The sequence below is a fragment of the Chanodichthys erythropterus genome, chromosome 3 (assembly GCF_024489055.1).
Source record: "Chanodichthys erythropterus isolate Z2021 chromosome 3, ASM2448905v1, whole genome shotgun sequence".
NCBI lineage: Eukaryota > Metazoa > Chordata > Actinopteri > Cypriniformes > Xenocyprididae > Chanodichthys > Chanodichthys erythropterus.
The window spans coordinates 50,756,158-50,768,004 of NC_090223.1; the positions used below are offsets into that span (position 1 = coordinate 50,756,158).

General features: G+C 35.3%; 1 protein-coding gene across 1 annotated transcript; it reads right to left on the reverse strand.

Annotated features, from left to right (window-relative positions):
* Positions 1-103: 103 nt before the first annotated feature.
* Positions 104-10,315, reverse strand: slc25a17l (solute carrier family 25 member 17-like). Its single transcript, XM_067377058.1, has 9 exons — positions 10,113-10,315; positions 9,968-10,028; positions 7,723-7,789; positions 7,199-7,347; positions 6,329-6,445; positions 5,565-5,710; positions 5,396-5,491; positions 4,768-4,850; positions 104-2,340 (listed from the first exon to the last, which is right to left on the reverse strand). The coding sequence occupies exons 1-9, from the start codon at positions 10,182-10,184 to the stop codon at positions 2,193-2,195; spliced, it is 939 nt and encodes a 312-aa protein (XP_067233159.1). The 5' UTR covers positions 10,185-10,315; the 3' UTR covers positions 104-2,192.
* Positions 10,316-11,847: the final 1,532 nt, after the last annotated feature.

The window sequence follows — 11,847 nt, forward strand, 5'->3', positions numbered from 1 at the left end:
AACGTGCCTTGCAACCATGGAGACGTTTGTGAGAGACGCTGCGTAATATCATTGCACTGCTGCAGCCATGATATGGCAGCAAAGTTCCTTGATTATTACGCCTGAATGAGAGTATAGTTCCTAGCCATATCATATGAGCCTATTTTCAAAAAAAGTGGAGTGTTCCTTTAAGAGATCTTTAATATAATTGGATACACTCAAAATCCAATAAAGTACTTTTTGTTCTCAAATTAAAACTGGGAGTTTTCAGTCAATGCCATGAAATCAGCTAACCCAGTCATCACAAAAGAAAAACATCCTCTAGATTAGTGATTCTCAACTGGTTTTGCTCCAGGACCCAGATTTTACATTGTACAATGAACAATTTTGGCACCAATTGATGTCCAATATAAACAAAAACAGGCTTTGAGAATATTTCAGAATCAGTAACATTGATTTGGCGGATCAGAGATGACAGCTCTGATCAGCTCCAGATTTTATCCTTCCATATTATTGATGGTAAAGCAAATTACATTCCATTTAAGACCATTGCTTGGTTTGTCACGTGACATAGAAGCACATCCCTTATAAGGCTCTACTGCATTTATCAAAGCACAATACCATTTGTGCCAAATATATATTAATTGATCTCTATTCACATGACAGATGTCCCTAATTCAAACTTTCATACACTTTTCAGTTCCCCAATGAAAACCAAATATGTACTATTAGACAATTTAACTCAAAAATTAAAATCTGCCATCATTTACTCACTCTCGTGTAGTTACAAACATAAACAAAATATATTCTGAACAATGTTCATGCTGCTCTTTCTATGCTAAAACTATGCCCTAAAAGTTACAGTCAAGGTCTTCTAAACTCATAAAACAGTTGTGTGTGTGTGTGTGTAAAATGTTGCTGTCTGCCATAGCTCTCAAATTTCACTCCACATTTAAACCGGTCTGATGTCAATCCACAGTTAAGAACTTCAGCGGAGGGGAAGAATATTGATGCATATTTCAGGCTCTTCCATACACTTGGGGCATTTATTGTCTTTTTACAAAGCTCATCAGGTTAATGCTGGCTTTTTCTATAAAACATTGGACATTCGGAGAAACGTTTTTCATGTTGGAACAACATTACTTTAGTATTATTTATATACTTTTAGATTTAGTCATTTTGTTATGTGCTGTTGTCATTTTTTTATTATTATTTCTATTTAGTTTCATTTCTAAGTTTTATTAATTTTAGTACTTCAACTTTAATATTTTATTTCCATTAGTTGACGAGGTAACTAAGTTTTTCCAACTAATGTTTATATTTGATTTCAGCCTTATTTCCATCAACAAAAACAACTTAATGGACCCTTTTCAAAGACTGTGATGATGCATTTCCAGTTATCAACATTGCAAATCTAGTAAAGTTTTTCATATTTAAAAAACATAGCATACTGTACATTTATAAGACTAAACTTTGTATTACCTTGGCAGTTAATTACAAAAAATGAATTAACGCTGCTGTGAGGGTGTTTCTATTACAATGGCTGAGGGAGTGACGGCAAATTCAACATCTTTCTTCTTCTGACCAACGTAATCAATCTCTCGATATTTTTTTCACTCTTTTGGAGAGTCGTAAGCAAGCTAAAGGATTTTTTTCTTTTGCTATTGGAGCAAATGTGAAAAAAAAAAAAAATTACATTTGCTGTCTTTTCCTGTGCACTGCTATAAATGTTTAGCCAACTATGACGACTTTCACTTCTGAGAGCCCCGGAAATGTGAAAAGGGTCCATAGTTTTAGTTTGCATTAACAATACTGGTTTGGAATGACATCAGAGTGAGTAAATGACAGGATTTTAATTTTTTAAATTCAGAAACACTCATAACCAATGTCATGATTTGCTTCTGGTTAAGATGTTTTAAAAAACTTCCTGTGGCACAAGATGTTTTAAATCGTTAAACCATTTTCTCTAAGACTCTGATAAAAGAAACGATCATGTAAACTTAAAAAAAAGTTATAAAATGCAATATGTTAAAAACTAAAGGTACATGAATGCCTTTTTTCATGCTTTAAACTGACCTGTGTTCAGGTAGGACTGAACCTTACCCAGATGAACCCATGTTAGTGGAGCAGTGACTGATGGGATATGTGAATCTCCTCCTGAGGGTGTGTGTGTGTGTGTTAGAGAGGTAGTCATGAATGAAGGCTACAGTATCTCAGTGCTTGAGTTTCTTCTGGAGGCCCATGAGTTTGAAGGTGGCAGCAGTGATCTTCTCATACACCACAAACATGAGGGCCGCCGTCAGCACAGTCTGCAGCAGCTTCGCCTCCAGACCTTTATATAAACCCAGCAGCCCGTGTCTCCTGTCACACAGAGGATAAAACAATTGAGTCATCAAAACAACTCAGCCATGTTGTTTGATAGAAACTACAACACTGCAGACATCAAAATAGAAAGAGAATACAAATAAATAGGGAGTCATTGATACTAAAATTCTGGCCAACAAACCGCTAATTATTTTGATGTAATAAAAGCCAATAAATTCTATAGTATTTTGTGGGGGGAATTATATATTATATATATATATACACATATATATACACAACAGTTCTGTCTGGTTCTCGAATCTGATTGGCTGATAGCCATGCGATATTTCAGTGATAACAGCACTCCTACTGCCTTTTCACCGTTTGTATCACTCCGCTTGAAGTGACCGTCATGGCGGCGGATCAAATCAACCGTAATTTTTACAAATACTACTTCTTGTACCACGAACTGTAGTTTTAATATTTTTTTAGGCGAGAATGTAGTTGTTTAGAACTGAAATATGTGACTCATATTTAATAACAGCGCCTATTTTACAATTTGTTTTGACGTTTTCGGAGATGCGAGCTCGAGTGCATCAGTGGCCGTTCAGTGCTTCTGTAACCGCCTAGAACAGCTTCATCTCGGCCAGTGCCTCTGGGATTTGCCGCTGGCTCTTATAGTGGTTAAACACGAGACATAATTCTATTTGAGTACATAGAACGGGCAATCTTTGGTCTTATTAATCTATTATTTGTTACAGAGCAAGTCGAATTGTGCTATATTAAATTTGATAATAATAAACGTTACGTTACATCCTTATATAGCATATTAGCTACAACTAGACGGGACATATCAGACTCTTCTCCACTTCAAATATGTAAAACATTAAACTTTATAAACTTTTTTTTTTTGAGTAAAGAAAACGCTTTACAATTTTTTTTTTCAGACATCAGATCTTTATTTACCTTTGCATTGCACAGAGATGTCCAAACTGCGTGCGCACTTCATTCAGGAGGTGAGGCGGATTAACGAGGCTTGATTGACAGTTTGAGGATCCAATGGAGTTAGGAGGTTTTGTCACAAGCTCTTTAAAATCCTTTTCATTCGTTAAATATTTGTAAAACCCACATACCAGCGTAAATGGTGACCTATTTTTTTTTTAATTACTAGTGCTTTATGTTTGACTGAACTGTACAATTGTGCTTATATGTTGTTCAATAAATATTATTTTATATAAATATGTCCATTAAGTAATATGGATTGAGTGAACATTACATTAGTACGCCATTAGATGGCGGCAACACTTTACAGGAGAATTAGTCAGAGAGTCACAAGAGACTTTTAAATTGAAAGTAACTTTTGCAAAAGGAAGTTGTTTTAGCGCTGTGGTGCTATGGAAAATTCCCAAAGCTGTAAAAAAAGATCGCTTTCCTCAGCGGGCATTCAAACGGACTTGTATAAAGGATATAATATTATGGACATCGACTTGAAGAATGAATGTAATGAAATATACCAGACACAGGTAATAGCTACTCTCTCTCTCTGTCTCTCTCTCTAATACTGTAGAAAATTCAATGTGTTTCAATGAAGCGACTCAACGTTCCTTCGTTACTAGTTCTGAAGTGACGTTTTAGAATTACTAACTGAGGCTTGGTCCAACTGTCAAATTGAGATTTGAATCCGTGGTGGAAGGAAGTAGTGCTGCACAAAAGAGGGTTTTAAAGACACTCCGTTGTTGTTCTTATTTATTTACACACTCGTGCCGTCGAACTGTTGTATAAACGCAATATCACACTCGTAGCCGTGCGATATGGCTGTATATCAGCACGCTGTGATTACCTGCGGCCTCGTGCCTACGGACAAATCACAGCGTGCTGATATACAGCCATATCACACGGCTACGAGTGTGATATTGCTCATATATATTATTTATATATATATATATATATATAATATGCTACGCATTATAAATTATTATAATAAAAATGAATTACTCAAATAATTACTGAAATTATGTTATTTTCTTTATGAGATCGGCTAAAATATGTTTTTAAAGATTAATTGAGTGCTACTGTAGATGATGACGAAAATGAATGAGCGAATCAGCATATAAATATTCAATGTCAATATTAAAATATATCAATATTAATATTAAAATATAAAATAATATTGCTTGATAGTGTTATTTTAGTTTTATTGAAATACTATTATAGTTTTTATTAATAGTTTTCTTTTCAATGTGTCTATATTGTTTTTATTAGTTTTAAGTACATTAAGTTAATCTAAATAAGAAGGAGAAATGTTTCCTTGCCAACTAGATGAAATAAAATAAGTTGTTTTTTAAATTTATATTTATTTTAGTTAAAGGTTATTTTATTTCAAGTACTAGAAATGTTTTAGTTGTATCAAACTATAATAACCCTGGTTGATGAGCAATATTACTGAAACTGAGCATTAAACTACAGTGACTCTGGTTGACTTACTTGATCCGGTCCATTAGCAGAGAAACCACGTTCCTCAGGCTGCCCACTAGACCCCCTTTACCATCTGACTTATACTGGCCAAACTGCAGAGGAAGCAAGGGGAAATATTTCACACAATCACTGCTTTAAAAATAGTAATACTGTGTCTATCAGCATCTGTCAGCTGTATTATACAATGTAATGGTTTTAAGTGCCCATATGCTATTTCAAAAGTTCCTCATTTTGTTTTGTATTCTCCTACATTAGGTTTACATACATCCAAGATCAAAAAACACTTAATTTTTTTCAATATATACATTGCAGCATAACCTCTTTTTGTGTCTGAAATGGTTTGATAAAGGATTCAGTCTCTCTAAACTCCTCCTATCCAAAATCCTGCTCTGCTCTGATTGGTCAGATGACCCAGTATGTTTTATTTTATGTAAGATGAATTACTGCCAACTCATTTCAGGTAGTTGAGAATTGCTTCATTCTTTTAGGAGACAATAACTCCATTTATCTGCTCTTTGATCTTTAAAACTTTGCAAACATTTTACATTCACAAACAGCTTTATTACACATTACATGAAGGGTCATATCTGAAAAAGCATAATGGAGCACTTCAATGCAATCATATTGATGATATTACCCTCAGAATGGCCTGAACCGTCTGCAGAGGATACGTTGCAGATGTTGCGATAGCTTTAGCGATGGCACCGATGAGAAAGATCTCAAGTGATGATATCTGCCCATAAAAAACAAACATTTTAGTTATTTCTCAAACTGATTAATGAACGGTGGAATTTTTCGTCCCTCACCTTCCTGCCTCCACGTCCTGCTCTTCGCTTCATGGCCTCGTAGAACATGAACTGCACAGCGGGGTTGAACACCAGCACAAGAGACGGCAGTGTCCCGTTCCACAGCGTTCCCACTCCCTCATTGGCTATTATCTGGGAGAAGGCATCTGTGAGAGGAGAACGACAAAATTATTTGATTTATTGGTGACGGCGTAGACCTGTTTTTCTTATTACTGATATTATTGATTTATACCACTGAATTTTTTAATTCTTGTCTCTAATCAGTTGACACACATCTCAAAATTGACAATTATAAGTTTAATGAAATAGTTTTGTAATTATTTTGTTCACCACATTCTTGCACAAACTTCTTCTATTCCTTACTTTCTTCCTTAGATACCTTATGAAATCAGTTGTTTTTTCCTAAGCTCCATTTTATTTTTCCCAAATTGTTTTCCATTTTATCAAACTCCATTACACTGAATTCCATTATACTATAAATTCCATTTCTATGACTGGATTTCACAATTCCATCCATGTTTTCCACACTGCAGAAATCATACGAGCCCTACATACAGCAGTGATCTAAAAATCATTGCAGTAAGAATAAGTTTACAATCAAATCAAGCTCTATATTTTGGAGAAAGATGTAGTAAACAGCCATTTTGTCTTCTGTACAGCACTTTGGCTGAATTTTAAATGTGCTTTACTAACTAACAACTTGACTGAACACTGGTTTGGAGTTTATACCTCATCAGATAAATGAGTGTGTGAGCGGTTCTGACCAAATATGCCCTTATAGTGGGTCTGATGCAGCTCTTCGTTCCTGAACTTTGCCCCCTGAAGCTTCAGTCGTGTGTTCACCACCCACATGGGAGTCGTCAGGAGCACATTAACAGTGCCTAAATGAAAACAAAACAACAACAACAAGAAGAAAAGAGTGGATATTATCATATGTGTTAATTGCTTACAGGTCAAGTAATATTTTCAATGTCAAAATAACATTGAAAAGTAACGATAAAGTAAGAATCTAATTGTGATGTGTCAGATAAAAACTGCAAATGTTATTTTAAAAAAAAATATATCATTATTATATAAAAAATACTAAATAAAATCAAAATGAATATTACTATTGTATATATTACTGTAAAAATTATTTAAGAAAAATTACAATCAGTGTTTTTTTAGTTTATTTTACTTTTATTATAGATTTATTAAAAAAAATTATATATATATTTGGTTTTCATGTTTTATTTAGTTTAAGATTTTCAACAAATGTTTATATTTTATTTCATTTCAGCTTGATTTCATTTAACAGATATGTTTTTAATAGTTTTATTTGACACTATTTACAACTGGAAAATTATAATACTAATATTTATGTCTTTATTCATTTTCCAACATTAAACCATCAAACTTTTATTTTGACAAATAACAACAGGAAGCCTTTTTTACTCTGAAATACGCAGCTCATTTATTTATTCATTCAAATTCAAGCTATCTGATAATCGCATTAAACCATATTACGATTCCGGTTTTATTCTGATCATTCGTGCAGCTCTACAATAACACTCCAGTAATAGCAAAAGAAACGTGGAGGCGAGAGTGAAAAACTGAAACTGAGATTGAGAAGGTTCAGCACACCATTTCAGTACCTGATATGAAGCCCATGAGCAAATCTTTGGCAGGTTTGGACCGGTCCGAGACCATCACTCTCTTCAGTGTGTTGAATGTGTAGAAGTAGACAAAGTTAGAGCAGCACAGGCTAGAAATGACCGGAAACCAGCCTCGATACAGAGACAATCTGAAACACAATGAAACGACATCTTGAAATAAGCAGCCTGGCATATCCAGCTCAAAGTCTGACCACAGGAAATGTACTTTTGTTTTTTCCAAACCTAATTCCAAGCACGTTCATGGGTGGTTTAATGAAGCAGACAGTAAGCGATATCTGAGAAACACTGTTGATATTTGAAATCAACCCAAACAAACACAGCCCTCATTGCTCCGCCCCCAAAATGCCCAAACACGCAATGCAAGAGTGGATGTCTCTTTAATATTGCTGAAGCAAAGCCAAATAATGCTTAGTGTAAAATAAAGTGCAGATGACAAATCAACGTTCTGTTTCTAGAAGGGTTAAGAAGTCATGATCTGTCACAATCAGTGAACACAAACTCACATGCCTTCCTCCTTCGCGATCTCAGCCAGAATGATGGGAGTGGACTGGGACTTCCGGTTCTCATCCACTGAAACCAATGACAAATGTGAAATATTTAATCATTCTACACGCCTTTTCATCATTAAGAGAATGAGATGCTATGTGCCACATTTATACTTAAAGGTGCAATATGTAGGATTTATGTCCACTAGAGGTCGCTAGAGGCCTATTCAAAACAAAGGCATAGCTTGATGATGCCAAGCTTGAGCGCGGAATCTTGGGACATGTGGTCTTCACCTCAACGGTCTGGGGAAAAGAATTAGGATTGGACTCAGGAAGAAATCATGTTCATGGATGCGATTATTAACGTTACTGTAGTTTGAAGCAGAGCAGGAGCGAGTGTTGTGGAGCTGAACGAGGCCCAGGAGTGATTGCGCAACACGCGCTTCACGAGCAGAACTTTTATTATGACACAGTCGCCGGCGCCGCTTCTGCTTTTCATGAGTATGAGGTTACGCAGCTCTGTTTATCATATTAGATACATTTGAGAGTGTTGAAATGATGTTATAAAGTTACTCTGTGCATTTACTCGGCGGCTGCTGTGAGACACTGTTGCACACTGCAGTAAGAGATTGATTTTAGAATATCTTATTAATAAATGCTGGATGGTTTGTGTTGATAAATGGCATGCAATTAATTTTAAAACACTGTATGATGGAGAAAATGCTATATTACTGTTACTAAAAATAAAGCTGCATCTGATTATGCTATGTTAGCTACTTGACAAAATAGTGTTTTTCTCTGAGGCATGGTAAAGCATGGTACTCGCAAAAAATAAACAAATTAAACAATAAGACTAAATGTTGAGCTATACAAAAACAATTAGTTTTCTATCTATAAATATATCAAAACAGTTGTTCACTTGGCTATTAAAACATGTAAATATTAAAGCGTCTTTGTTGTTTCCATGGTTTCTACAAAATAAAACCAGAAACCGAGGTTAACGTGGGTATGATGCAATTGACAGGCGACTCCTCACACGTCCCGGAGCCTTGATTAAAATCGCAATTTTCTCATGATTTACAAATGGTTGGAAACATTTGGGATATTGTAAGTACTCAAGTGAACAAAATATAACACTGGCCTAGTGCTTTTTGGATATTTTACTGCAAAATTCTTACATATTGCACCTTTAAACCTGAAAACACCTGACATGAAATAGTCCCAAAACATTTTGAAACTGAATGCTTTCTTTAAACTTTTGACAAAGTATACAAAATATTTGCATGCTTTTTAGTTAATTATCATATTTGACACATGAGGCTTTTATGGTTCATATGGTATGATATAATAAGAATATGGAGCTCCTAATCGAGAAGGAAAAAGTAAGATGAAATTCTGACAGTTTGTAAATCAATGATATTTCAATTATATTTAAATGCTTAGTTTAATGATCAAAGCTCTGTAGTTTTAAAATGTATAATGCAATGCATTACAACAACGATTGAGAGATGAACAAATAAAAAAATCCTGATGGATCATATTTTATGCTCACATCTGAACATGATTTTCTAAAAATATTGTTTAGATAATCAAGTAAAAAAGTTGCTTCAGTCCATTAGGTGTTCATCTTGAAGTATTAATAACAATAGAAAAGCTATTCTTAAGTTTATTTGATAAAAATCTGTACCCAGACAGCAACATAGTGTGGCCCAGATGATAAATGTGGATGACATGCGGACCAGATAAGGGCCGGATCTGGCCTGACACTATGTTGCTGTCTGTGTAAAGGTTTCACAGCAAAAGTGTCGCAAACCACAAGCTGAAGGTGGAAGTTTAACACTTATACTAAAAGGCTGTTTACTTGCTAAAAATGTATGAACTACCAATCAGATGACAGAAGGCATGTAGTAGATTTTGACCAACAGGTTCTTCAGCAAACGTTTGATCTTGATAATAATTTAGAGACTTTAGAAATTTGTGTATTAGCTATGAAATTAAATAGGCTTTATATTTTTGAAGATCAATTAATAGAGACAGCAGAAACATTTCTAGCTGATTCAATATTTTAAAGCACAGCATGTTTTATTCACTAAAACAATTTCCATGACTCTTCTCTTTTAGTATTGTTTTAAGTTTCATAAATTCAATGATTATTTTCTTAACTTTACTACATTTAAATACAATACAGTAGACCTAACGTTATATCAAATACCATTTGTCCACTGCAACTCAAAACAAATCATGCATGAGAAGAAGAACTGACCCTGGAGTCTGATCCTGGCTGTGTCCAGAGGGAAGAACACTGTCATTGCTGTCACACTGCCCTTCAAGGCAATAAAACACATTTTAACACACATCCCACATTTACAATATTATTACATTAATGGGAAAATAACTACAGTTCTCACCATTGCACCTGCCACCGCATGCACAAGTGTCTCATATGACAGCAGGCCGACTGATCTGCTGCTGTCTGACATCTTTTACTCTCTCTCCAGTCCAAAAACCTGATTGCTGCGTCTTAGCTTTATGTAAATTAGTCAACTTATCACTCCTGGCTTAATTCATATTCATTGTTGGTGCCGACAACAGAATCACGTTATACTTCCGCAATTCCGCATTCTTTGTGCTGCTCCTTCTCGATCCCGCTGCTCTTTACCGCCTCGAGCGGCGGGATGATGCACTGCATTCAGACGACTGAGGACTGGCAGTGGTTCTTCCAGCAGATGGAGCTTGTGGCTTGGAAATCAAAACTCTCCTTTGAGCCATCGGTATGGACAATAATTAACACCTGAATATAATTATTTGGCCTATTATTATTTTATTAGTTATTGGAACTACAGTTGATGTTTTTGGTCTGTTATGCTCACTAAGAACTATCTTTATGGAAATCGTGATACATTTCAAAAGTTTAAGGTAATACCCTTTCAAAAAAGAAGTTTATTCAAAGTGTGTTATCAATATACTTCTTTTAAACTAAAAATAAGAAAAGTATATTTTCAGTATGTACTTTTCAAAAGTATACTTATACTGACAGAAAAACCTACTTCTACTCAATCCTTTGATCGAGATATAGCCTACTTAAAAGTATAATTAAAGGTGCAATATGTGATATTTTTGCAGTAAAATATCCAAAAACCACTAGGTCAGTGTTATATTTTGTTCCCTTGAGTCCTCTGGTAGTGTACATAATTTACTTAATTTACTAAAAATCTACTTAAAGCACAGTTAAAGGGTACCTATTATGCCCCTTTAACAAGCTATAATATGTCTCTGGTGTCCCCAGAATGTGTCTGTGAAGTTTCAGCTCATGCCCCACAGATCATTTATTGTAGCTTGTCAAATTTGCGCCTATTTGGGTGTGAGCAAAAACATGTGTGTCCCTTTAATTGCAAATGAGCTGCTGCTCCCGGCTTGCTTTTCAAAAGAGGGCGGAGCTTTAACAGCTCACGCTTCAGTTGCTCAACAACAACAAAGCTGGAGAATCTCAAGCAGCCAAAATGAGGATTGTCAGTAACGGTGTTTAGCCTTACATTGTTCAAACCGGAGTCAGACACTGAAGGAGAGACTCAGGAAGGAGTCACAACTTTTAGAATGGATCTGGACGTTTCTGAACAGTTAGTGAATACATTTATGTAGTTGCTGTGGAGTTGATTCAACTCATCGACTAGCATATGCCGCCATGTTAATCTTTTGTGCAAATCCAGCGTTGAATTTACCCTCGTTTGTGAAGCAGTCCAGCGTAAAATGACTGCATGGCAACAACACTCTACTGCCGCGTTTCCAACGAAATTATCCGGAACAATTGTACCAGGAACTTTTCTCCCAGGAACTTTTTGTTTTGCTTAATACAACAACTCAAAGCAGCCCATCATGGCCTCACCCCCTTTGTTGTGTGTTCCCAGCAGGGTTTATGTAAATTTTGGGGGTTGTGATGTCCCTACTAGCCATTTGTTGTAGTCCTTAAAAAGTGATTTCTGTAAAAGAAAATATCTCCCTTTGCATTGAACTTTGAGCATCGTAACTTTGCAGATGTTGTTTGTGCTCTAACAGCAACATTACACAACGTAAAAAAAAAAAAAAAAGATAAACTTGCAGTTTAAGGAGAGTATACTTCAAAGTGTACTTTCATTAACTAAAAAA

Excerpts from the sequence above, each read along its gene's own strand:
- slc25a17l (XM_067377058.1), bottom strand. The coding sequence starts at position 10,184 with ATGTCAGACAGCAGCAGATCAGTCGGCCTGCTGTCATATGAGACACTT. Across the intron at positions 5,711-6,328 it reads CCACTATAAGGGCATATTTG|ATGCCTTCTCCCAGATAATA; the intron begins GTCAGAACCGCT and ends CTCCTCTCACAG. Across the intron at positions 4,851-5,395 it reads CGGTTCAGGCCATTCTGAGG|TTTGGCCAGTATAAGTCAGA; the intron begins GTAATATCATCA and ends CTTCCTCTGCAG.